The sequence below is a fragment of the Homarus americanus genome, unplaced genomic scaffold (genome assembly GCF_018991925.1).
Source record: "Homarus americanus isolate GMGI-L3 unplaced genomic scaffold, GMGI_Hamer_2.0 scaffold26591, whole genome shotgun sequence".
In the NCBI taxonomy this organism is placed as follows: Eukaryota; Metazoa; Arthropoda; class Malacostraca; order Decapoda; family Nephropidae; genus Homarus; species Homarus americanus.
This window is the reverse complement of record NW_024755595.1, coordinates 124366-151559: the sequence shown is the minus strand read 5'-3', so window position 1 is coordinate 151559 and position 27194 is coordinate 124366. Positions and strand designations below refer to the sequence as shown.

The following is a 27194-nucleotide window of genomic DNA, read 5'->3' as shown; positions in this document are numbered from 1 at the left end:
ACATCAGGCCATATGTACAGATGCATGAAGGAATTATTTCTTTTCAGAAAATAAAATGTATTAATAGTGACATTGTAGTATTTTTTATTATCATAAAAGTGAAAGACAAGACCACGGTCCATATTAGAATAATGTAGTAACTGGAGAGAGGCAGCTGAGGTTCATTGTATGTTCAGTAGATGATAGAGCACTTTGTAACCCATGAATTTACTTTTTCCTTTCCCATAAAGTGCAACTGGACATGTTTCCTAGTGACTAGTGTATCACATCGCACAGTATAGATACCAATATAGAACTGATTAATACTATGGGGTGTTGGTACAGTAGTGTAGTAGTAATGTGCATATTTCTCCCAACTGTGTACTAGGTTCAATCTTGTCCTATGACATGTGAGAAAGGTTTTATCCAGTGTGACCCTCTCTACCAAACATGACAGGTTTTCTCCCGGTACTCCAGTTTCCTCTTGTACTCACAGAATAACTGCCCAAATGGCTAGTGACCTGAAAAGTGGTGATGTGATAAATAATATACTGTAGTGAGAGAATGATGCTAACATCCTAGATAATAAACTTTGTGTCTATGAGGGACATCTGAAGTAGTAATTTAATTTTAATTTCATCTTTCTTTTATATACTAAGAATGGTACGATGGTTATGAATAAAAACATCACATGGCTGCATGTGTAGATGAATACTGTAGTTAACTACCTTGTTTAGTTAAGTCAAATATGGTCTCTCTCAATTTGGATGCATGGTTAAGGAGCTTTGAAAGCATTTGAGGTAGATGAATAGTGGGTCTCATATTTTTAACCAAAATTAATATGATTAGTTACGTCGCCCTATCTTATAAGCTCCTCTTGTGTGTGCGGTAGTGGTGGTGTGTGGATTAGTGGATGTCATGTTTTTGACCTGACCTCATGCTTTGTAAGCTCACCTCTTTCAGTCCTTGTAATTCAGTTGCCTCTGAAGATGTCTTGAATAAAGACGAAAGCTAAGGTGCTCCATTGTTTTCCTGTGTGATTTTATCAAGATTTATCTTATCCACGTTTGCATATATATATATATATATATATATATATATATATATATATATATATATATATATATCCACAATGAAAACGTGGATGAGATATCCTAATAAAATCACACAGGATAAAGGGAAACAATGGAGCACCTAAGCTTTCATCTGTATGTTCAAAGGAGGGCCACCAGATTGGTGGTGCCTGTACTTCGGCACCTCAACTACCCGAGAGATTGGAGCGCTTGAACTTGCCGAGCTTATACAACAGACAGGCTAGGGGCGACCTAGTTGAGGTGTATAAACATCTCAAGGGGCACTACTAGTACTCGTTGTTGAGTGTCCTTACCTGGAGCTGGCGGACGCTCGCCCCACAAGGGGTCACAGCTCAAGGTTGAAGAAGCCGCAGGTCCAGAAAACTACGAGGGCAAACTTTTTCGGAGTGAGAGTTGTGAACTCTTGGAACAATCTACCAGAAAGTGTTGTGACGGCACCGAGTGTGAGCTCTTTCAAGACCAGAGTTGACCAACACTGGAGCAGGTTCAGGAGCTGGTGCATGCCCAGCACTTGCCAACAGTGCGTGACAGAGAAGTGACCGATCGCCCAAGCGGCTAACAAGCCGATCAGTGGTAAGGATAACAGTAAAAAAAAAAAGGTGTGAACTTGGTGGTGGTCCTCCAGCATCATGTAAGGTAAACAACAGAGGCGCGTCAGCCGGTCAGTCAGGTGATGTGACAACAAGATTGGAGAGGACAACTTATTAGTTGGTAAGAGTTATTTAAAGGTGTAATTATACATTATTATGTTTTGGATATATCGCTATGAAGGTTTAAAATAGTTTAATAACAATAAATGCATAAAGAGTTTGAAAAAAAATGTTGGCATTAGTTGAGTGACCGGGTGTGAGGTGGAGGGTCCAGGCCTACAACACTGATGTAACTTTAATATAAGTTAAGTTTAGTGATTATCACTGATTTTTCGACACCAATTTATATTTAACTTTACATGTGTCAGTTGGTAAATCATGACAAAATAGATCTTTTGTACATTATGGAGTAAACTTTAAAAGGCGTTCTTTATGTTGTTGAAGACGGCATAATGTATCATTTATTATTTACGTACACCGTTGAAAGAACTTAAGGTAAATATGCGTTAGTACACACAACTCTGTTAGAAGGTAAAAAGTATAAACCTAACCTGACCTAATATAACCTAAAATAACCTGACCTAACCTAACTCTCACCATATGATGGAACCACTTATTTCTTACCTTATTGGCCTGGTTCTGGTTCGTCTTTGGATTCTGAGATTGGTACAGATTGCTGACGCTGATTAGTCTTGCCGATATTTAGACTCCTTATTACACTTGGGACACTTTACTGAGGTCGGGATAACACCATGAGATGTAAAGAAATTCTAAAGCTAGTTCTTTTTTTTTAAACACGCAGAGTGGGAGGTCGGATTCGTTTAAAACACACCAAAATACTCTGGAAAAACATATTGGTCAACCCCTTGGGACTCATGTCCTAAAGAAAAATTTACCATCTTTGCTGACCAAGTTCCTACTAACACTATTTTACCGAGAGTGCGCTCTGATTGACTAAGTATTCATATGATCGGGATCCCTCTCACCCAGGCTGGGAAGTTAGGTAAGGTTAGATAGGTTTCTTTGATTAGGTCAGGTTCTATTAGGTTCAAGTAAATGTAGCCTCTTTTATAATAAGTTTCCATGCACAACAGAAATATAGTTAGGTATGTCTACAGCTACACAACGATCGACTCAAGGCAAAATAAATGTCAAATGCCGCCCAAGTCACGGTTACATATTGTTCTCGCATTGTTTGCCGGTATTGGACGATTAGCCTACCAGAGTGCACTTACGGTAAAATTGCATTAGTTGGAACTTAGCCGGTCACAGTAAAACATCCATTGCCAAATAGATATGATTAAATCCCACCTCGGCTAATATTTGGACCTTGACTGTATAGTTACATTCACATTCCTCATTAGTATTTTTAGAGGCAGGGTGATATGATCAATTTCGGAAATATTGTACAGGTAATGTGTTATGTTAATGATTAATACCTGAAAGTGATTTTTTTTATGAAGTCAGTTTTTGTCAGCGGGGAAAGTTATTACTTTTACTTTTATCCTCTTCGCCACTGATCGGCTCGTTAGCCGCTTGGGCGATCGGTCACGTCTCTGATTACTTTTCCTTTTCATTTATCCTCTTCACCAAAAGATCGCCTCGCTAGCCGCCCGGGCGATCGGTCACATCTCTGTCACGCACTGTTGGCAAATACTGGGCATGCACTGGCTCCTGAATGTACCTGAACCTGCTCCAGTGTTGGTCAAGTCTTGTCTTGAAAGAGCTCGCACTCGGTGCTGTCACAAAACTTTTTGGGGTAGATTGTTCCAAGAGTTTACAACCGTCACTCCGAAAAAGTTTGCCCTCACTGTTTTCTGGATGGACTTGCGGCTTCTTCAATCTTGATCTGTGACCCCTTGTGGGGCGAGCGTCCGCCAGCTCCAAGTAAGGACACTCGACTGATTAGTGCCCCCTGAGATGCTTATACACCTCAACTAGGTCACTCCTTGCCCGTCCCAACCCCTCTGAACTTTCGATAATTCTCTGCGCCAACCATCTGTGACCTAGGTTATGTTAGGTTAATGAAGATTGGTAACACTGTTCGTAGCACCAGCTGTTGTGGTTGTGATCACGGCCAAGATGCATTGGTGTAAATCCGGTGTCTTGCTACAAAATATTTCTATGATTATATTGTACCTAGTATTTATCAAAAGCTAGAGTTGAATTATACAAGAGGTATAGGAAAAACTCAGGGATCAAACTACACAGGGGATCGGTTTATGCACAAGTATATACAGTAATCAGTAATTATGTAATGATATAGTTTAACTGAGATTATATCTTGTACTGTTTGAATATTTTATATATAAAAAACAACATTTCAGATTGAAACAGTGAATAAGACATCATGAGGTGTGTGGTGGTGCTGGTTGTGGCCACTGCTGTGGTTCAGGCTCGTGGACCCTTCCGTAAGATGTTTCCTGACCACGGTGACCTGACCGTCCCATCGTCTTCCTGGGAGTCTGTTGGTAAACCTCTCTTCTTGACTCCACTTCTTGAAGCTGGTAAAATTAAGGTATGAGATTACTGTAATACCTTACAGTATGTGTGTGTTGTTATGTAAAGTAATAGAAAATTAATGCGGGAAGAGTTCACTCTTTATATACTGTACCGGTAGTTGTTTATACTTGTGTAAGTAGTGCATTGTGTTGCCTCACCTGGTTACAGTACAGTATGGTGTTTATACCTATCATAACTTTGGTACTACAGTATTTTTATGAAAGGGAATATTTCATAAATTAGTACGTATATAATTCATCCATCATAGAGACATAATGTAAAAATCTCTGCCAACATTGAATTATACATTTTTGAAGTTCTTGTAATTAGTTTATTGAATTAAAGCTTTATATTAGTTGTCTTTATGTAGACTTGATAGGTTGTGTTGGTTGTTCTCACTGATGATTGTGGAAATATTTTAAGATTTAGCCTTTTTTATAAGATGTGCATTGTTTACTGTACACCCTGCCTCACCAGTCAGTTGTGCCTTTGCATCTGGAAGAAGTAAAAGTATAACCCCCACACAGTGGTGCAGTAAGGGTGTCTGGTACTTGTGGTAAGGGCCTCCCCTCCACTGCACCATAAATCTCCCCTTATATTCAGTCTGATCTGAAAACCTAACCCTATTTATCTCAGTTAATTCAAGTACTGTATCTGCATTTATGAGGTTTTCCAGGAACATGACCCTTGACATTCTAGTGTGTGCGTGCACGCGTGTTTTTTATACACATATGTATGTATGTGTCACTATAAACTTTAAAGAATACCTTTTAGTTTTAAACAATGGTCAACAATTGTCTTTCATTATCTGGTAATCACTGTTACCACCACACTCACCAGGAAGCGAGATCCCTGAGTCGTGTGAGTCTTGGCCACCGCTATGGACACAGCTTCTCCGGCTTCCTAACAGTCAACAAGAAATATGACTCAAACCTCTTCTTCTGGTTCTTCCCAGCGAGGGTAAGGATTCACACACTCACTCATAGCAGTGATGAATATAAGAATTTGTAATATTATAAAGGAAATTGAAACTGATACTGCAGCAGAGAAATGATACAACACAATTTTAATTTTGTGTATGTAGTTCTTGTATTAGTTCTAGATTTGTATTATGATCAAAGAGCAGAGGAGCTAATATAGTTCCTCCGTCAACACATTTATGTGCCTTAGTTCAACATTTCCATTTTTGTGATTCATATTTTGCCACTTGAGGTAGTGGAATTCCATACACAGTTGCCAAATACTGTACTGTAGTGATATTTAGATGTGTGTATCCTAGGTTCGAGCAGATAATGCCCCAGTGATGGTGTGGCTACAAGGGGGACCTGGTGGCTCCTCCCTCTTTGGACTGTTTGCTGAACACGGACCTTTCAACGTTGACGCCAGTCTGCACATTGTACCCCGCAACACCTCCTGGACCAAGAACCACAATGTCATCTATATTGATAACCCAGCAGGCACAGGTGAGCCTTAGACATGACAACCTGAGACTATGGTAACAAAGGTTTGTTTAGGTTAAGAACACTGGATGGTTGTTGGTTCACATTGACCATGAAACAGCTGCTGAGAATGAGAAAGGAATGGTTCTCATTGGCCATGTAACAAACAGTGTTTGTAGGATTGCGATCAACAACTGATAGTACAGGATATTGATGAATTTATGGATGATAATACATATGATATAGAATCTGCAAAGGACAGTGATGGCAGTGATAATAAATCGTAGCTTGAGATTACAGAAGATCCAGAATACGTATAGTATATACAATCAAGTGACGAATATGTTGATGATGATAGTATACAGGTCGGATAGATGATCCAGTAAAAATTTTGCAGTGGCTTTATTTTGTGGTAGTCTATTTATAGATGGTGTTAAGATGTCTCATTATGAAGTGAATCATTATTTATGTTGGACATAATCAGTCAACTGCATCTGTATAGAGACAGGTTTTTTATTTGGGTGCTTTCTCAATCACCCCGCTACCATCAGAGGGTTAAATACGTAGGGCAGGGGTGGTCAGACTTTTGTGTGAGTGGATTTACTTTTCTCATGGTTATCCAAACATGATCTACTAGCACAATTTTTCCTAACCTCTAGCATACAGTGGATAGATTTTGAGTCTTAATGGAGAGAGAGAGAAATTTTGGCAGATTTTTATGTTAGTGGTATCATTTTCTGTGACATATTAATTAAATATTTCCCCAATTTTTTTTAATGTGTCCTTCCTTGCTAAATGATGGGTAGATGCAAAGACAAAAGATGCCATGAATGTTGGGTATAAAAAAAAAAAAATTATTTTATTTATTTTTAACTATGGACGGGTTGTGTACTGTACCTTTAAGGTCCCTATTGATAGGCTACCTATCCTGTGATCTACCAGACCAGAAATTGCTTTGTGATCTACTAGTTGATCACAATCGACGTTTTGGCCACCCTTGACATAGAGATTAATTAAAACGTCAGTTATGCTGTCCTCGTAAATTTTAAATCCCCTTTATATAAATTTTTTCAGTAATATAGACTATCTTTACCCTTTAAACATGTTAGTTTTCAGTTTCCAGAAAAAGGGGTTTTTATCATGTAAATGACGACTGATCTATTATCCATAGTTTCAGCATATGAGGTCAAAACATGGATTTTGTTTAAAATTCATATGTAGGTACGTACTCTTTTACATGCTGGTTAAGGATCCGGGTTCAGAATGTTAAAATTCAAATAATTAGTGTTATTTAACCGAAAAGCTTCGAGTCACGTCATATGGCGTGTCTGTATTGTATAGCTTCGGGTCACATCATATTTTGACATTTTGATCTTTGGCGGGCCTATTTGAATAAAAAGGGTATGCCTGGCTAGATTATGTTGCCAAGTAGGTATTTATCTTTTACTCACTAACACATGAGAGCCCCCCAGTCTCTTCTCAGCTTTTGTGATGTAGGAATCTCACCTTTGGACTCCACCATGTGTTTCTACCCCTCAACCCCCAAGCACAAGTCTAGTATTGTGATCAATTACTGGAGCAGTAATAATGATTGTTAATAGTGTAAATAGTAATAACATAGTAAAATAAGTGTCCTGTACCACCTCATGCTGCCTACAAATTAGTGTTGTTTACCTCGTTACTACTGCATCACACACGCCACTTCACCAACATTCTCGATTCTTCCTAGCCCCCTGTGTTGCCAACCTGTGGTAAGGTCATTTATTTATTTCCTGTTTATATCATGCATGGTCAGTTTGTAAGACTAGGATTGCTTTTAAATATTCTCAAATATACTGTACCTATGTGAGGGCTGGTATGCCGACCAAAGCCTCGGGGTTAATGAGCTATGAAATAATTAAATACATATAGAATATTTAAAATTCTGATTTATGTTAATTATTTTTTTTATTTTTTTAGAATACAGTAACATGTAAATAATTATCATAAAATTTAAGAAAAAAATTCCCTGCCATCTTTTTTCACAATGTTTAATAATGCAGTAATATTTTTTTTTTGTCAATAAATAAGATACAGTACCTGTATCAGTATTGACTGATATGAATCTCAACTTTTTTATCTTCATTAAGTTGATACTCAGACCATATGATTTTTAAATTTATATTTAGAATTTTACTCCACTGTACAGTCACCAAAACTCCTGATGCCTGTTTTGCTATTTCATGAACCCTGAGATTCTGACTCGTAAACCCGAAGCAGTAGACATTGATTCATTATTCTGTCCAGAAATGCTTCTAATTCACAATTCTGAATCTTGGGGTTCATGGTTCAGGAGGAAAGGCAACAGGATTTTTGTGGGTGACTGTACTTATGTTAAGTACAATTCACAACTCTTTGGAGAAATGTAAATTTTAGAATGTGGTCCACAGTATTAGATTTTTTTTTTTCGTTTAACAAATTTATTGACAAAACTTTGTAGTACAGTTTGCCTATTCTGAGTAATTCAGTCAGGTCTTGACACTGAGGGTGGTATCACTTCTCACTGCCACGCAGGACAGAGGTTCATACACAAAGAAATACATCATATTCATTAACAGTTATATACAGTATGTATAGAGGTCAGATTCATGTGGGTAATGCCACTCTTCACTGCCATACTGGACAGAGGTTCGTACACAAAGAAATGCATCATATTCATTTACACCATATATAGGTCAGATTCATGTGGGTAATGCCACTCTTCACTGCCATACTGGACAGAGGTTCGTACACAAAGAAATGCATCATATTCATTTACACCATATATAGGTCAGATTCATGTGGGTAATGTCACTGTTCACTGCCATGCAGGACAGAGTTTCGTACACAAAGAAAGAAATACATCATATTCATTAGCAGTATATATAGGTCAGTGGTTCACATACATTGGAGTCATATTCTAATTGAAGACTAATCAGTGTGGGCTAGCAAATCTGGGATAAACAGCAAGAATGTCCTCAAGCACCCCTGATTCAATGTAGTAATTACAAATTTCAAGATACAATAAGTCAGGTGGCCTGAAGTCTTTGACAGTGTCACATTCAATAATATAGTGTTCAAGTGTATGCTTTAAAGGTTTATCACAAAGTTTACATGCTGAGTGTTCCGGTATGAGTACAGCGTTACTAACTTGCCAGGTGTGTCTGTATCCTAGCCTAATTCTGGCCACAACTACATCACATTGTCTGGTTCTGTCCTTATGCTGGCCATACCGGTACCTCTTGTCACAAAATTTGTCATATTTACTAGTATTAGGGGAATTAATGTGTAGGAGGACCAGCACCACTACCAAATATATTTCAAAGATACTGTTATTGTTAGGACCTTTGCACACTGATTAGAATCGTTAATAATCCTAAACTCAAGGTAATTTCAACTTTATCATTGTGTTTTGTATATAAATATATGGTAAAAAATTTTACTGGTTGTCTTTCTTATTTAGGTGAAAATGTTTATAGTTTTGATACTCTAATAAGAGTTTTCAAGATTGATTCAGATATTTTGTTGTTGTTAATGGTAAGTACAGTACAGCACAGTGTAGTGAGTGAGTTGTTCATCACCAGGGTTCAGCTTCACAAGAGATGATGCTGGTTATGCCAGAAACCAGACAGATGTAGGCAGAGACCTGTACGCTGCCATTCTGCAGTTCTTCATGTTGTTCCCGGAGCTGCAGCGCAATGACTTCTTTGTCACGGGTGAATCTTATGCTGGTAAGACTTGAGCAAACTGACTGTTGGGCCACAGTCACTGGTGTAGGACCTGTGGGTCAAAGATTTGTTGGGGCTGTGTCCTTATTTTATTAGTACGTACTGCACTATAATAAAAGCAGAAGATATGAATGTGCATGTTTCAAGGAAAGTAATTAGGATATTTATTTTGAGAACGATAACAGGAAAAATGTTAAAAACAGAAAGGATGACTTTTTTTTTTACGGGAATTAGCCCACCTGGGCACAGGTCAAACGGCCCACAACGGGGCCTGGGTGGCGAAAAAAAAGAACAGAAAGAAATTGAAAAGGTTATATGTACTGTGTTAATCTACACCACGAAGATGCCGGAAAACCAGCCTTTTAAAGTGAGACAGATTGTATGAGTATGGAAACAGAAGAAGGCAGAGCATTCCACAGTTTGGCTGTATGAGGAAAGAAGGAGGTACTATAACGGGTTATTCTCGTGTGACCGACATCCACAGAGAAATGGTGGGCACCGCGGGCAAGATGTGTGTTACGAGCCCACGGCCTTACCGGCGGTACACAGGACGCCAAATCCACCGAACATTGCCCGTTAAAGTACCTGTAAAAGAGAGAGAGTGAAGCAACATTGCGGTGAAGAGAAAGGGAAGAGAGATTGTTGACTAGAGGAGGAGAGTTAATAAGACGAAATGCCTTTGATTCCACCCTATCTTTCAGTTGGACAGAAGAGGAGCCACCCCAGATATGAGAGCAGTACTCCAAGTTAGGACGAATGAATCCCTTATTTACTTGGAGCAACTGCTCAGGAGTGAAGTAGCTACGGCAACTGTACAGCATTCCTAACTTTCGGGAGGCAGCTTTAGCTATATTAAGGATGTGTGATTTCCAGGACATATTGGAGGAAATTGTGAGGCCTATCATATTTATTTCAGAATTTGGGGGGATGATAGCGTCCTGAAATATAATTGGTGGGAGATCGTCTAATTTACAAAGTGTAATTGGTAAATATTGAGTTTTATTACAATTGAGATTAACCAAGTTTGTACCTCCCCATTCAGAGATGCTGCACAGATCCGTATTGATAGAAGTAATGATATCGGTTCTAGAAACAGATCTAGTTTGAGAGTTAGGATGAAGGGGAAAATGTGAAGAAGAGTGAAGAGTAGAATCATCAGCATAAGAATGGATAGAATTAGTTGTAGTGTTAAGTAAATAATTTATAAAAAAATGAAAGAGAGTAGGTGAAAGAACAGAACACTGTGGGACACCACTACTGGTAGAGGAAGAGCAAGAGGTCGATCCCTCGACAACAACTGCCATGGATCGGTTCTCAAGGAAGCAAGAGATTAGAGAACAAAGTTGGGGAGAGAAACCATAAGAGAGAAGTTTAGAAAGCAAAGACTTGTGCCATACCCTGTCAAATGCTTTGGAGATGTCGAGGGCCACAACGAAAGTTTCCCCATAATCCCTAATAGAGGATGACCAAAGATGGGTGCAATAGGAGAGCAGATCACCAATAGATCTCGCCTGGCGAAAGCCATTCTGGTGATCCGACAAAAGAGAAAGGCGTTCAAGGTGACGGAGAAAATGGCAGTTCAAGATAGTTTCGAAAATCTTAGAGAGGGATGAAGACATAGCATATAATCCAGAATACTATTTTAAAGGCCATGTAAGAAACATCTATGGTTTGTGTTCCAGGACTGAAGGTACAGAAACCCAAATGAGTATGCTGTGTCGCGTGTGAGAACAATTTTGTGGAGCTAAATTATATTTGGACGTGTTGGTAGAGTTGATAGTCAAGTTTTGAAATAATACCAAGCTTTGTCACTTCTGTATACTGTTATATAAAAAGTTCATCAGGGTTTATAATTTGTGGAAGAAGGAAATCGATAATGTGAAAGGAATAGCTTAATAAAAAAAGATGATTCATATATGAGCAAATGGCAGATACTGTACTGGGTACTTGAGGTTGAGGAGTGAGAGTAGATGTGAAGGCTGGCCGTCAGTGGGGTAGAAAGTTTAGTCATACACAGCATGAAGGTATGAGGGAATTTATTATTAATAATTCACCATTTATCACCTTATTAGTTGTTTTGGTAGTTGGTCTGTTTTGTTTTACTTTGTTATGACCTTTATTATCTAGTGTTAGCACAGGAGGAAACTGCAGTACCCAGAGGAAACCTGCCATGTTTGGATAGTGTTACAGTGGATAATCCCCTTCTCATATCTGTCCCAGGCCAGAGATTGAACCCAGGATACAGTCTTGATAGATAAGCACATAACCACTGTGCTGTACCACCAAATTTGTGGATTTTGTTGTTGAATTACTGTACAGGTATCTACCGTATCTTAATGTGGTTGTGTGTTGAGGAGGCACTATTAATCCCCTCTGCATAATTAGTTGTGTTTATATACATGCTTTCACCACGTGAAAAGTAGCCCACCAAATTTGTCATGACGGGAATATATAACATCTGGCAACTCTCCGGCATTTCCCGCACGACTAGAAATGGGAGAAACTTGGCCAGTGCCCCACTTGCTATCGATCCGGGTAAACGTTAATTTTCGCTCACCAAGCTGATGAGTGCAAATTAAGACACACCCACAATTAGCTCAAAATTTTCTTTCAAAACTTTACTCGTAGCTCCCAAAAACATGACTAAGGCAGAGAAGGGTCGAATCCTTGTCCTGCTAGAGGAAAAAGTCACTGAAAGAAATTTCAAGGTGAACAGGACTAGGAATGGCAACAATTAAGTGGCTCATGCGATCGACACACAACCATCCCAGCAATGTTATTCGACCAAGGAAATTTTCACCAGAAAGACCGAGGAAGACCTTCAAATGAACTGATTCACTACTGAGGCTTGAGGTAATGGGAGATCCTAATACTGTATGAGTGCATCACAATTGAAGAAAGCACACCCCCATCCTGCAAAATGTATCAGAACAAACAATTCAACATCGCTTTCAGAAGGAACTTCATCTGCCTTCCCATCAAGCTGCACAGACCGAATGCACCGTCAGCAGCCTGCTTTTGTAAGAAAATACCACCACTACAGGGAAAGGGACAGTCAGAAGGCCCACCAACACCAGCCGGTATGATCCTTGTTACACCATTAAAACCGTGAAACATCCTGCAAGTGTGATGGTGTGGGGAGCGTTCAGTGGGAAACGTGGTTGTGCTGGCCTCCATTTCCTTCCCCAAAACACGACAATGAACTCTGATCGCTACAAGACTGTCTTGGAAAAGCATTTATTGGATTATTATTGACTTCACCAGTCCACATTCTTCATGCAAGACGGTGCCCTCCGTCACAGCTCAAAAAGTATGACAACTTGGATTCATGAAAGGACTATTCCATTGCTGTAGTGGCCTGGGAACTCACCATCGAGAATGTATGGCACGAGATGAATTGGAAGCTGTCAACATGGGACACATCAACTGTACATCGGCTACATGAGGAAATCAAGCGCATGTGGGAGTTTGAGATGGATGGAGAGTATTTTCAAATGTTAGTAGAATCCCTGCCAAAAAGACTTGAACTGGTAATAAAATGTAAGGGAAATATGAGTAAGTACTATATAGTAGTAGAAGAAAACATTTTAATTCTGTAAACATGTTTTATTCATCCTCGAAATAAGTTTTTGTATGAATATCATGTGAAAAATTAAAGTGTATCAATAGTTTATATGGTAATGGTAATATTGTACAAATAAATTCATAAGATAATTTAAGGTGTTATGGCACATGATTTGCCAAGCTGATGATGATGTCATTATTTAAGTTTTAAATAATTATAGTGTATATTATTTTGTGACGTGTAATTTACCTTCACAGGGAAGTATGTTCCAGCTTTGACCTACACCATCCACAAGGAGAATCCTACAGCAAAACTGAAGATCAATTTGAAAGGTTTGTCAGTTATTCATATTTTGGCATTTCTAAAACTGGTTGGATTTTTTGCATTTATATTTATGTCCAATTCTGTGTGAAAGTCAGATGTTTGTGTTCACTCAAATTTTAAATATGTTTTTTCTTAAAAAGTTATTCATAAAGCATGGAGTAGACTTGAGGGTAGACTCAATATTTATAATACACTTGTTTCCGATTATTTGTGAGAGGATTATTATTTATTCGTATGTGTTTACACACACACACACACATATATATATATATATATATATATATATATATATATATATATATATATATATATATATATATATATATATATATATATATATATATATATATATATATATATATATATATATATATATATATATATATATATATATATATATATATATATATATATATATATATATATATATATATATATATATATATATATATATATATATATATATATATATATATATAATCAGGTAAAAGAAATAATTGTCCAAAGGGCAAACGCATAAAAGGAATATACATTTCTTTGTGCACAAGTAAAAATGTAACCCCCTCCCCCCGTCAGCAAATGTTATTCGCAGATTTGGCAATTCACTGCCATTTTGAGAACCTAGCCCCCGTGAATTTGGAGGGCATGCTGTATTTGTAGATTGAAAAATAAAGTTTCAGGTATGGCATTAATAGACTGTAATGCTTGTAAGAATTCAGAAATGGTTACTGCTTAGCTACCTCTGAAGAGTAGGGTGTCTGCTGTACAGATGTTAATCATCTCGGGTTATCATCATGTGTTCAGTAGTTATAAATCCAGCTTTTATATTTAGAATAATTAATTTATAATTAATTAAAAATATTAATAATGTGTTTAAGTAAGCAATATCATATTTTTAATTCTGGAGTTGGTTTTGGTAGAATTTAGCCTATTGGAGACAGCAACTGGGGGATTCATTAGCTTATGGAAGACTGCAACTTCACATATAGGATGCAGGCTGATTTTTTTGCCCATTTTTCAGACAAAAATATGCATCTTATACCCTGTAAAATATGGTAGTTAATGCACTGTGCAGGTACATAGAAGACTTATGTCAAACTTTTCATTTGATGCAAAGTTTAGGAAAATTGTCAAAGAATTTAAGTTCGTCATTTAGACATGCTACACAATGTTCAGTGATTATTGATGCTAGATTATTGAACTCCTGTGTACAAACCAGTAGGTGTGACATCCTCAGTGTGCTATTGTGGATGTCTTCCAATTTGATAAGTAAGAAATATATCTTGAATCATAGGGTGTGACAGAAAAATATACAAGGCAGGAGAAGTAAATATAGTGTGAGGACAGTGGTAAGAGGTACAGTGCAATACTATACGTACTATACATGCAGCATGTACATACAGCATCACCAACACCTGCAGGCACAGTATATCTCTGTTATTTAAATGTTCTGTATACATCATTTGGTGTTTTAGAGCAAATGTAAATTAATGGTAAAATATGAATTTACTTTTTTCTTGTTGCTCAGGAATGGCAATAGGAGATGGTCTTTGTGATCCAGTGACCATGACTGACTATGGGGACTTCCTCTACAACATTGGCTTGATTGATGACAATGTCCTGCTGTACTTCAAGCAGCAGAGTGAATTGGCTGTTTCCTATATACAACAGCATCAGTGGCTCAAGGCCTTTGAGGTACAGTACATTTGATGACTGTCCTCCCTCAGTACTGTACAGTATATGTGGTTGGAAGTTTTATTCTTAACCAACTTTACCACATTTTAATATTTTCTGAAATAGCTCAAATGATGCCTTTGAAATTTTTCTGTCTTTCTGCAAGAGTTCTTCTTTCTCATTTTCTTGATATTTAACTTCATAACAAGTTTGTTTAGTAATACAGAATATGAAAATTTTATCAATGATATTATATTTTGGTGTTCTCTGTAGAAGCTGTTTCACAATCACTGTACTTTGTTTTGTAAATATTTAATACTTTGTCAAGATGAATATTGTTTTTCTATTTTATTGGAATTTAAAAAGTGAAATTTTTTTTTTTTAATTAGGCTTTTATTAGCGTAGTAATATTGTACAGTGAGCCCCATGACAGGTGTTTGACAGTCTTCTGAATGGAGACAAGACGGGTTATCCATCGTACTTCACCAACGTGACGGGTCTCAGTTATTATTTTAACTACGTCGCTAATGGTGAGCCTCAGGTGAGTTGTGACAATTTTTGTTTAGTATTTTTTACTAGCATAAATATAATGAGTAAATACATTACTGTATAGTAAGAGTAGAAGGTCAACTACATGGAAATTCTACAAGTATCCCAAGCTATACGAATGTTCAAGATGAGAAAATTTGCTCATACTAATTTTCTAAATTATCACCTCTTTTTCATGTTACGGTAGGCTTCTCCTGCTTATATGAATTAGGGTCCCAGCAAAAATTCAAATCGCGCGCACCCAGAAGTCAGCTGGGGTGGCCACACTCCCCTCACCCTTTCCCTACCAAGGTGTGAGTTATGTTATGCTTCTTTTTCAACTTGTAATTTCAGGTAGATGAACATATATATATATATATATATATATATATATATATATATATATATATATATATATATATATATATATATATATATATATATATATATATATATATATATATATATATATATATATATATATATATATATATATATATATATATATATATATATATATTTTTTTTCATTAACCCAATAACCATAACATAGCCTGGAGTGGTAGGGGAAGGCTAGGGGGATGTGACTATAGTGATGATTCTTGTGTTACTATCACAAATACAAAACTAATACAAAATACTGAAAAACTATTACAAATTAAAAATAAATAAATACGGAATATCACTGATGTAAGGTAATGGTTAGAAGGCTGAAGCAAACTCTCAACTCCCTGTACCTCCTTTCTCAGTATTCATAAACCATACAACCTACCTTGCTCATGTTATTTAACAATTATTTTACTTCAAATAAAATTTGTGTACAGTTTAGATAAAAAATGCAGCTAAATCGCGGGCACTGGTAAACACAGCTGTGAGTGCTAGCTCCCAAATTTGGGATGTTTTCGAGCCTATTACATTATCTGAAGGATATATAGACTTACCTACTTGTGTATAAGGACTTGAGGATAAGATAAATATCGTCAAGCAACTTTGGTGTTGGGAACTTACTGTTTACCACACGAAAATAACTGCTCGGGGTCCCTTCACTCCTGGCTGGGTGTTGTGGGATGTCAACATTGCCCCATGGAAAGTGAATTATCGCTCAAGAACTCTGCACGGAAGAGTAAAGAAAAGATAGTATTGGACGAAGTTCTTGAAGACCTTGAGTTGAGTAGTGATGAGTCTAATACGAGTGATGAAGCACAAGGGAAGTTCGAAAGTGAGAAAATACAGCTACAACAAGAGGTAGTGAAAAAGAAAGAAATTTCTAAAAGGATGAGGGAGACAAGCTGGCAAGAGGACAGTGAAAGCGGAGAAGTGAGAGAGGAGAAGAGGCAAAAAAATCTAGGACAAAAAACGTGTGTGGGTGGTAATAATAATGGAAATAACAGAAAGGAGATAGTGGAGAATGGATCAACAACAGAGCAAAGTATGGAATTTGAAGGAAGCAGACAAGAACACACACAAGGTGAAGTTGGTCGTGTCAGGAAGAGATTAATTTTTCCTCAGTCATGCCCGATGACCTTCCTTGAAAAATTAAAATGGGCAGTACAACTAGGACGGGAGCATCGCAGCTTTGAGCCTCTTTTGAAAGAAGGCACACACAAGCCTTATCTTACAGTGGGGACCATGGAGGCTGTGGAAATGTTGACAACTGTTGGGTACAAGGGATTACTGATGGTTTTGCCAGAGAAGAGCGACATACTACTTACAAAGGTTATAATCTTCAGGTACCCTGTAATACTAGATTCAGAATACTTATTGGATGACGAAAGATTTGTTTGGGTCAAGAGGCATTTAATAAGGGGCAAAGAGAGAAGCCAGGTTATTGCTCTAATCATCTAATGAGAGGAAAGGTTCCAGAGAAAGTGTTCATCACAGGAGCAGGGTATAGGAAGGTAGCACTATATGTGGAGGGACCAATAATGTGTCTCAAGTGTTGCAGATGGGGACATAAGGCCTGGAGCTGTCAACTGGACCCACATTGTAGATTCTGTGGGAAGAGGCACGAATCTAGCAACTGTAAGGACAAGATCAATGCAGGAGAGAAAGTGAAGCCTTGTTGTTGTAATTGTGGTAAAACTCACAATGCTAGTTCAATTGCATGCGAGATGAGGCCACGTATGAGAAGTGACCAACAAAGGAATTATTCAGAGAACACTGAAGAAGTACACTGTGGTTTGACAGTGACAAGACAGCAAGAGAACACAGACAGTGGAGACAGTGATCCCTGAGAATGCCTGGCATGAAGATTCAAGAAGGATAAGGACTGCGCTTGTGGCCGGAAGAGTTGTTGATGCCAGGAACAAACAGAGTAATAAACAGGTAGCAAGTTAGAGTAGTGGTGCAGCCCTCCAGGTTAGTGATAAAACTGTGAAAGAAATTCTGGGAGAAGAGGTGCGTAAGATGTTTCAGCTTTTGCAAAAGTTAGGTCAGAAAATAGAAGTGATAGAGAAAAGACTTGATGCAGTGATAAATAAAGAAAGGGAAAACAAAGCTGTCAATAATGTAGAATTAGAAGGGAAAGAGGAAAGCGAAGAGCTCAAGCTTTTGAAAAATTCAGTGCTTAAAATATGTATTATAGGGAAGGAGAGGAAAATAAAGGATTGTGTAGTGCAGGGAGCAACAACTGAAAGTTTTAAAAATGTGTTGGTAAAGTGTAAAGATGCTGATAAAGAAAAACTTTTGAGGAAATGGGATTCTGTGCAGGAGGATTGGGCCTTCTTAAAGAATCTGATTGGAAAGGATATAATATGTGTAAATATTAATCATGGATCTAGCTAGCCTTAAGATAATGTCCTGGAATGTTAATGGTCTACGAAATAGAGTGACAGATGTGCATTACTTTACCCTTAAAAATGATATTGACATAATTACCCTTCAAGAGACTGGGGACAGGAAAGGCGACCTGCTTAAACTGTCTGGATATAAGGGATTTCATCTCTATTCGGGTGAAGGTATAAGAGGGGTCTCAACATACATTAAGAATTCCATACCATCAGAACTAGTTGGAAGCCCGAGTAGAGTACAAGGAATAGAAAGTGTCTGTATAAAGTTATATTTGAAGGAAGGAGAATTGAACATAGCAAATTTGTATATTTCTGGAGTCTGTTTTGACCTCAACTTCTTACCAGATTGCATGTTTTTGGACTCAACTTTGGCTGCAGGAGATTTTAATGCTCGACATCCAAGACTCGAAACAATGGGGAGAATTAATAGTAATGGTATAAAATTTTGGCAATTTTTACAAGATCACCCAGATGCTTACTTGTTAGGAAATGAGGAAGTGACTCATATTAAAGGAGGAAGGTTAGACTATGCTTGCATGATAAGCAGTCAGGGAGTCCAGGGAGAATGTGAGATAATAAGGGAGCTAGTCAGTGACCATTTTGTTGTGTATGTTCAATTACCATTACGGAAGAGACAGGTGAGATGTAGGAGGAAGAGATTGAAACTAAACAAGGCTGACACAGAAGTGTTTACCCAAAATATAGAGAAATGATACAGAAATTATACACCAGTCTGTATGGATAGCTTTTATAATGACTTAGTTGGGGAGATAGAAAGATATTTAACTAAGTCAACACAGAAAAAGATAAATGATAAGACACATGGGGTTAGGAAACACTGCTATACCAATGACAAAATGTTGAAGGGATGGACATAAATGTTAAGGGCAGCACATAAAGATTGGGTAAAGAATGGTAGAGGAGAAGAAGATAGGGAAATCTTCATGGATATAGCCAAAATATGTGGGCAGGCTCGGAAGGAGGCAAGGGAGAAATATTGGCAAGACTTTGCACAGCACATTGGGGAGAATAAAAATCTCAAAGAAATATGGCAGGATATTAACAAAATTAGAGGAAAAAGGAGTAATTTTATTAGTCATCCTCATCCAGAGGAAGAAGCTAATAAACTGGTTGACAAATGGGCTAAAGCAGCTAGTGTTGCCTCCCTGCCTAACAGGACAATAGAAGCATTAGATGAGTGGCAAAATGAAAGAAAAAGATTTATTTCATCAGCTCTAAATATTTGTGATGTAACAGATGTAGATATTACTCAAGATGAGTTATTAAATGCTGTTAAAAAAGGAAAATCTACAGCACCAGGCAAAGATGGTGTAACTTATGAAATTTTGAACTGCTTAGTTGGTATGAAAAATAGTCCATTATTAGATTTATTCAACATGAGCTGTACAGAGGGTAGATTACCAACAGAATGGAAGAAAGCGATAGTTATTCCTGTCCCTAAGGCAACCGGTGGATACAGGCCAGTGTCTTTAACATCTTGTTTTTCCAAGGTGATGGAGAGAGTATTATTAAATAGGCTTGTATATATTGTGGGGGAAAATCTATCTTGTAATTTATTTGAGTTTTTTTGAAGGGAAATGTACTTCAGACTGTGTTATAAAATGTTTATCAAATGATGCAGACAGATGTAGAGTTTTTGTGGATTTACAAGGAGCATTTGATAAAGCTCACAGTGAAGTAGTTATGAATGAACTGGCTGCTCTAGGGGTATCAGGAAAGTTGTTACACTGGATAGGTGACTGCTTGTATGGAAGGAGAATCTGTGTATGGTATCAGGGATGTTTGTCTGAGGAAAGAGCACTTGAACTAGGTAGGCACTCCCCAAGGGGGAGTATTGAGTCCAATGCTATTTAATGTGTTAATGAACAAGATAGCCTCACACAAATATCCCAAAGGAGTTGTAACCATCATTTATGCAGATGACATCTTATTTCAAGGAAACTCTCTAAAAAATTTGCAGATTGCATTAAATAATTTTAGTGTTCTTTCTCAAAAGATGGGCTTAGTTATCAATGAAGAAAAAACCAAGTGTGAATGTAAAGGAAGAGGAACTGAATCCGTTTTTCTAAATGGAAAAATTGTTGAGAGTCAAAGTATAAACATTTAGGAATGTATATTGGCTTTACTTGTGAAAGTAAAGAGGCATAAATATATCATGTCCTCACTCAATGTAGAGCAAGATTACAGCCCTTGAAGGCTCTAGCATGTTGTGGTAAAGGTGCTGGGGTACCCATACTGAGAATGATGTATATTTCTACCACCAGATCACTTATAGACTATGCAGCACCTGTCCTCTCTTGTACTGGTGAAGGAAGGCTACAGAAGCTTGAGATCATGCAAAATGAAGCAATGAGAATAATTTTAGGGTGTCAAAAGAATGCAATGATTGAGATAATGAAAATGGAACTAGGGTTACAGAGCATTTCACAGAGGGTCAATGAAATTAATACAGTTGCAGCAGTTCGATTAATGAGAAGGAACAGTGGGGGTAAATTTGTACAAGATATAAATGATGGTTTAAAAGATAAAAGGACCTTCTGCAGGCAAGGCAAGAGAGGATACATGAATGGATTAGTAAATATTATTAAAAAATGTAATCTGGCAGACTGGTGTACAGCTGTTCAGAAGAGTTGTAAGAATCCACCCTGGGAAGAACGAGAAGTAGAGTTAGACATAGTGCCTCTCACAATGAAGAAATCATTACATGAACCAGGACAGTTAAGGGCTTTATATGGGAATAAGATTAGTAATTTGCCTAAAATAAACACATTGCATGTATATTGTGTCGGTTCAGTTATGTCAAATGGCAGGGTAGGGTGTGGGATCCTTATAAGACAGTACACAGAACAAGGAAATGATGACATCAAAATTGGACTTCGGTTGAGCAGTTTTATATCATCAACACAAGCTGAGCTATATGCAATGTTAGTAGGATTGGAAAATGTTGTAAATATGTATAAAGATGCATATTTCTTTGTTGATAGTAGGGCAGCTTTGGATTCTTTGAACAGTGGGAGTCCAGTCTTTGAACACATTATTGGTACATGTAGAAAATTAGTAAATACAATAAGGAAAAATGGCCATAATATTCAATTTGTATGGGTCCCTTCACATGTAGGCATTGGTCTTAATGAAGCAGTAGATATAATAGCAAAAAGAGCCACGGAAAAGGCTGAGATCGACATAATATGTACTAAAATCTTGAAACAATTAAGGAGCAAATTACGGAAAATACAATCAATAGAAGATAATATCAAAAGGAATGAAATATACGAGAAAAGTGAAACAATGAAACATTACCATCATGTTCTCATGAACACGAAATTTACATATGGGAAAGATAGGAGTAGGTGGAAAGATTCAGTGTATATGAAGTTAAGATTAGGATATAAATATTATTGGGAACTTGGAGCTGAGAGAAGTGAGCAGGATAAAGAATGTAGAGTTTGTAGAACACCTAGATCCCATACCCTGCCACATTATATACTGGAATGTTCATTGCTTAATGTATATAGAAATGCCCATATAAATAATGTCCCCATGCTAATAGAGTGGATGTTTAAAAATAGGAAATAGATGAAATATTAAAGAAATATAGAAATTTTGCATCTAGAATATAACTATGCATGTATATAACTGATTATATGAAATATTAGGGCTTTATGTGAGTCCTGAGAGGGACATTCCTGGACTAGGGTGGGGATGACTTATGTCACTTCATCCCTTTGAGATGTATTAATGTTTTTTGTAACTCAATAAACGTATCAATCAATCTCTGCTGAGCCATAGCAACTCAGACAAGCAGGGTCGCTACCTCCTTCATCTTCCTAGCAACACCACCCAACTCATGTGCAAAGAAATTTATAATCCTTTTATGTGTTTGCCCTTATGACAATTATTTCTTTTACTTTTTTTTCTTCACAATATGTATGTAGGATGGTGTGTGCATGTAACTGAGTAAAAATAAATGAGGGAAGTCACTTATATCTACCCAAAATTATGAGTTGAAAAACAACCATGATACCTCACAGCTTAGCCCAGTAGCCTGGTGGTTAGTGACGAGTCTAACTTGGTTGCAATGCCACCAGCGATGTTAACTGATGCAAATGTGAAAAGAACGTTTATCTGTAAATTTTCATTTGTAGATTTAAAAATAAATGCTGCAGGTATGATATTAATAGATTGTACTCGTAATGCTTGTAAGAATTCAGAAATGGTTATTGCTTAGCTACCTCGAAAGAGTTGGGTGTCTGCCTTACGAACGTTCATCATCGTGGGCTATCATCGTCAGTACAGTCGTCAAAAATCCAGGTTTTATATTTACAGTAATTTTTATTTTTTAATTAATTAAAAATGTAATGTGTTTAAGTAAGCAATAACATTTTTAATTCTGGAGTTGGGTTAGGTAGAATTTAGCATACTGGAGATGACAACTAGGGGATTCATTAGCCTATGGGAGGCTGCAACTTCACATATAGGATGCAGGACGATTTTTAGCCATTTTTCAGACAGAAAGGTGCATCTTATTTGCCGTAAAATATGATAAGTTTTTTGTTGTTCGTTAACTGACTTCATATTTTTGGGGTAAGATATTGGAGTTTTTTTTGTCAATGGGGAACTGGACCCTAATTTTCCCATAAGCTATTTTATTTGCTGAACGAAAATTCACCGAATGGATGGTTTTCAAGAACTTAACCTATTCGTATTGCGAGGGGTACCTGTATTTGTATTGTAAAGAATATTGATTAGCATGAGAATTGGTGTTTACATATTCCTATACACTTGCAGGACATGGAGTATTGGACTAAGTACATCAATAAACCCACTGTTCGTCGATCCATCCATGTTGGAAACCTGACGTTCAATGACGGCTCAGCAGTTGAGACCCACCTAGAGGAAGACATCATGAAGAGCGTCAAACCTTGGATTGAGGAAGTAAAGTTCATGTTTCTGTCTTCCTAATTTGCAGAGATGTTGATTATTTTATAGAAGCTATATTTCCATTTTAAATAATTAAAATGATACTTTAATCATTTGATCTACTGGTTTACCTACACTATCTGATATCTCAAAGTACTGGGCATGTATGGACTCTTGAATATACCAGTGTTGGTCAAGTCTGGTCATAAATATGTTCACATTTAGTACTTTAAAGATTTTTATGCCCCTACCATGTACATATACAGGTTGGATGTGGGCACGTGTGGGCGATGACATACAATCTTCCCAATTTTATTCATTGATTATGAAAAAAACTAAAAAAAGCTACAGAAAAAAGCAAGATATACTACCAGTAATAAAGAACTCAAAAGTTTATTTTCAATATAAGTTCCTGTTGTGGCTTTGCAGACATCAAAGTGGTACAGTATTCTGTTCCCTCCAAGTATTTTGTACCATGTCATACTGAACTTTTCTGACAGCCTCATGTATTCTTTATTTCAAATTTTCCTAACTTGCAAGCATTGTAGTCATTTGGTATATTGTATAGATATGCACCTTATTGTCTGACTCAAGCCTGCATTTATGTATGAAAAATCAGCCCAAACACCCCCAGAATTACTAGCCAGGAATACAACCCAACCTCAATACAGTACATTGTTTCTTAAGGGAAAACATTGTTTCGTATTGTCACAAGGCTTTTCAGGAACGGATCCCTTGTGATAAGTGTGGACTACACTACCTGTACTGTGGTGCGAGTCCATTTTTTTTATATTTTTTTTATTTAACTTTATTTTCTCTGGAACACAATTTCTTTTTATTAATACAGGTGTTTTTAATAACTTGTTTGTCATTATGAGACAAAGTTGGAAATGTCAAATTTGTCTCAGAATTCAAGGTCAAAGGTAAACATTTGCCAACTGGTGTATTTTGTGATGAAGTGAAGCTTAAATTTGGATACTTTTACCATATTAATTTAACCTTTTTTTGTCACACAACATTAATATGTAAACATTTAAGTTGTTCTTGGAATTTTCTTTCATATTTTTGTCTACTCATAGAACCTTGTGTTTTTATCTTTGTTGGTGTCTTGTGTCCAAATATCCTTGATAATCTCCCGTGTTTTGTCGTCACTTTACATCATGACCAAAGGTGAATTTAACACCATTTTATCACTGGTATTTACAAATTTATGATACTTAGTTTATAGTTAAGTTACTGATGGTCACTGCTGAGTTTTGTGAAGCAATTAAAGTAAACCAGCTGAAATTTTTTTGAACAGAGTTGAAATATTTTTCCGGTCAAGAATTAAAGAGCTACTCAGATTCTCATTCATCATATCGAATTGTTGTAATTTATGTTTCTTCTATGGTGTTCCCTTTCACAACAGACCCATAGAGTATGGTTATATTTAGCTCTGTTGCTCCATTTAGCCCAGTACCACCCATCATGCTGTGGGAAAAGGCTTGTGAAATTGAAATGGAATTTGTTAAAAGAAATCTTTTATCCAAACAAAACATTCCAAAACAAAACAAATGTTTTGTTTGGGCTGTCATAAGGTATTGTCCATAATCAGCAGTATTGTTCACATAGTAGTCCAGTGACACTTAGTCTTCTCGAATAACTGTAGTGATTTTCTTGTTAACTGTATTTTTTCTTGCAGTTGCTGGATAACTACAGTGTACTGATATACAATGGGCAACTAGATGTAATTATTGCATACACACTGACTGAGAACTTCCTCAACTCCCTGCAGTGGAAGAACGCTGCCGAGTTTAAGCAGTCGTCGCGTCTAATATGGCGTGTGGATGGCAAGGTTGCAGGGTATGTGAGAGAGGTGCCTGGTCTTATTCAAGTAATGGTTCGCAATGCTGGACACATGGTTCCTTATGATCAACCGCTGTGGGCATTTGACATGATCAGTCGATTCACATCTGTGAAGTCTTTTTCATCTCATTAGTACAGTATTGCTCTCTGTGATAAACCATTTTGAAAATTACATCCACATTTAAGAACTTGATCATTATAAAACAACACAGTTTTGATACTCAATGCCATTCTCTTCAGTTATGAATCCTTCTAAAGAGGATGCCTGTAAACTTGTCTTTTTTTTTTATATAAGTTTGTCTTAATGTGAAGTTGATTTTCATACATGACCTTCACATTATCATGAACTTTTCCAAGTTTGATAAACTGTATTACAGTATTTACTTACCTAACTTACTGATCATTGAAATACTGAACAATAATCATAAATTTTTGTCTTGGATTTATACCAAGTGCTGCTGCTGACAATGAAATTAACTAGTAGCAGCAGGTTAGTTCTTCTGGTAGTTTCTCCTAAAAAATATCAGAAGATGCTGTAGTGAGCTGGAAGTGAGGACAGCGAGGTGTGGAGTCAAGTGTGTCGAGAAGGGTGTGGCAGCTCATTAAATAACCTCAGTAATGATATTGCATTTCTATTCTAAAATATGTTATTGGTTACTTTGATGGCATCAGCTGGTATTCTAGAAAATTTTCGAGATGATGGAGGCGGTGGGCGAAGTTTACTGGCACCTCTCTGTAATGATTGTTTATCAGACCACAGCTTACAGCCCAGAGAAGAACAGCACATATAGCAGTGACTGGAAGCGCAGGTGTGTACACCCTCATAAGTTGACCCACCCTTCGTAATTGAAGTGAGATTAAAACCTGACCCAAGAGAGGTCACGGTCAAAATGAACCAGAATTCTCACCGCCGAGTCATTAGCTACACCGCCTAGTCATTAGCTAACCTGACGACATGACCGTGTTACTCAAGAAGCTACCCTCCAGCCAGTACACCTGGCCAGACACACCCAGATTAGTGACAACATCTTCTGGCTTGTGACCTCCAATATAAGAGCCTGCAGCTCCTTCTATGAGGGATTACGATTAGAACAGGGAAGGGGCTGACAGCTCCTTCTCAGAGACAGAAGCAGACAGGGAGAGACAGAACTCAGTCACACTCGTCAAAAGTCAAGGTCGGGAAGGAGACTCCCCTCCCCACTCCCAACACCGAGTCCCCAGCTAGCAGAGTCTCCCATAGGAGATATAGTCCAGCACTCTCATCAGCATCACCTGCCACATCCCCCAGCCGCTGGGCCTCCCTCAGGTCACACATGAGTCATTTTCAGAGTGATCCGTAGGGTGAGTTACTTACGATGAGATGTGTATCCATTTCATGTTTGTGTTGAGTCATTGTCTAGTAACGTAAATATAATAATCTATTAATGTGTCTGTGTCATTGAGTTAACTAATAAATAGCTGTACTTAGAGTTGGCATTTAGAAAATTCCCACTACCAAACTTTCCTCACTTTACAACCCTCCTCCTATAAATTCTTTCCTATATCTTCTACCCGTGTGACACTCATTACATCTCTGTCATGCTGGAACTTCTAGAGATTTCCAGACGTATTTTCAACGAGTGAAGGATATGCATTACAATACAGTACTTTTAAGAATTCCTAATTGGTTGTGAAAATGTAATTAAATTTATTTTAGCCAATTTTATATTGGGTTTGTTGTAGAATTAATTAATAAATGAAGACAAAGTAGTTGTGACTTGTTCCTTGTAAAGTATTGTTTACTATGCTGTTATTACCATCAAGGTTAGAGAGATAATTGGTCTTATAATTGTGAGTCTTACTAGGAATGCTTGTGCTTTACAGTTGGGTTAACATGTAACTCATATGCTAATATTAAATTTGTATGTATATTTTAGAGTAAAAAAGTATTTGCTTACTGTGATTCCAACATCATTAGTAACTGTTTCAGTAGACTCTAGTTCTAATAGACCTCAACATAGCCATTAGGATTGAGCCCCAGTCATAAAGGTTAGATTAGGTTGGGGATCATTTATTGGGCCCAGTACATTTTACTACATTTGATAACTTGGTGTAATACATGAAAGTCATACTGTTAATAAAGGGAGAATGTTTGTGTGTGTATTCCAACCCCTTCATGCCTTGATTAGGAAAATACGTA

The 27194-nt window shown here is 37.2% G+C and overlaps 1 protein-coding gene and 1 long non-coding RNA gene across 5 annotated transcripts; one reads left to right on the top strand and one right to left on the bottom strand.

Annotated features, from left to right (window-relative positions):
• Window positions 1-67: 67 nt before the first annotated feature.
• Window positions 68-1425, bottom strand: LOC121856608. The gene is made up of 2 exons (XR_006087006.1): window positions 1367-1425; window positions 68-500 (listed from the first exon to the last, which is right to left on the bottom strand). It is a non-coding gene; the product is annotated as an uncharacterized LOC121856608 (long non-coding RNA).
• Window positions 1426-1585: 160 nt separating this feature from the next.
• On the top strand, window positions 1586-27147 carry LOC121856605 (probable serine carboxypeptidase CPVL). 4 transcript variants are annotated; one of them, XM_042352239.1, is made up of 10 exons: window positions 1586-1646; window positions 3991-4181; window positions 5006-5125; window positions 5445-5628; window positions 9207-9353; window positions 13173-13247; window positions 14768-14934; window positions 15347-15454; window positions 23039-23185; window positions 24852-27147. In XM_042352239.1, exons 2-10 carry the CDS (start codon window positions 4014-4016, stop codon window positions 25146-25148), a joined length of 1413 nt encoding a protein of 470 aa, XP_042208173.1. In that variant the 5' UTR covers window positions 1586-1646; window positions 3991-4013; the 3' UTR covers window positions 25149-27147. The 4 variants fall into 4 exon arrangements, with proteins under 4 accessions (XP_042208173.1, XP_042208172.1, XP_042208171.1 ...); XM_042352238.1 differs by having other exon boundaries at window positions 1645-1784; XM_042352237.1 differs by lacking the exon at window positions 1586-1646 and adding an exon at window positions 1886-1968.
• Window positions 27148-27194: the final 47 nt, after the last annotated feature.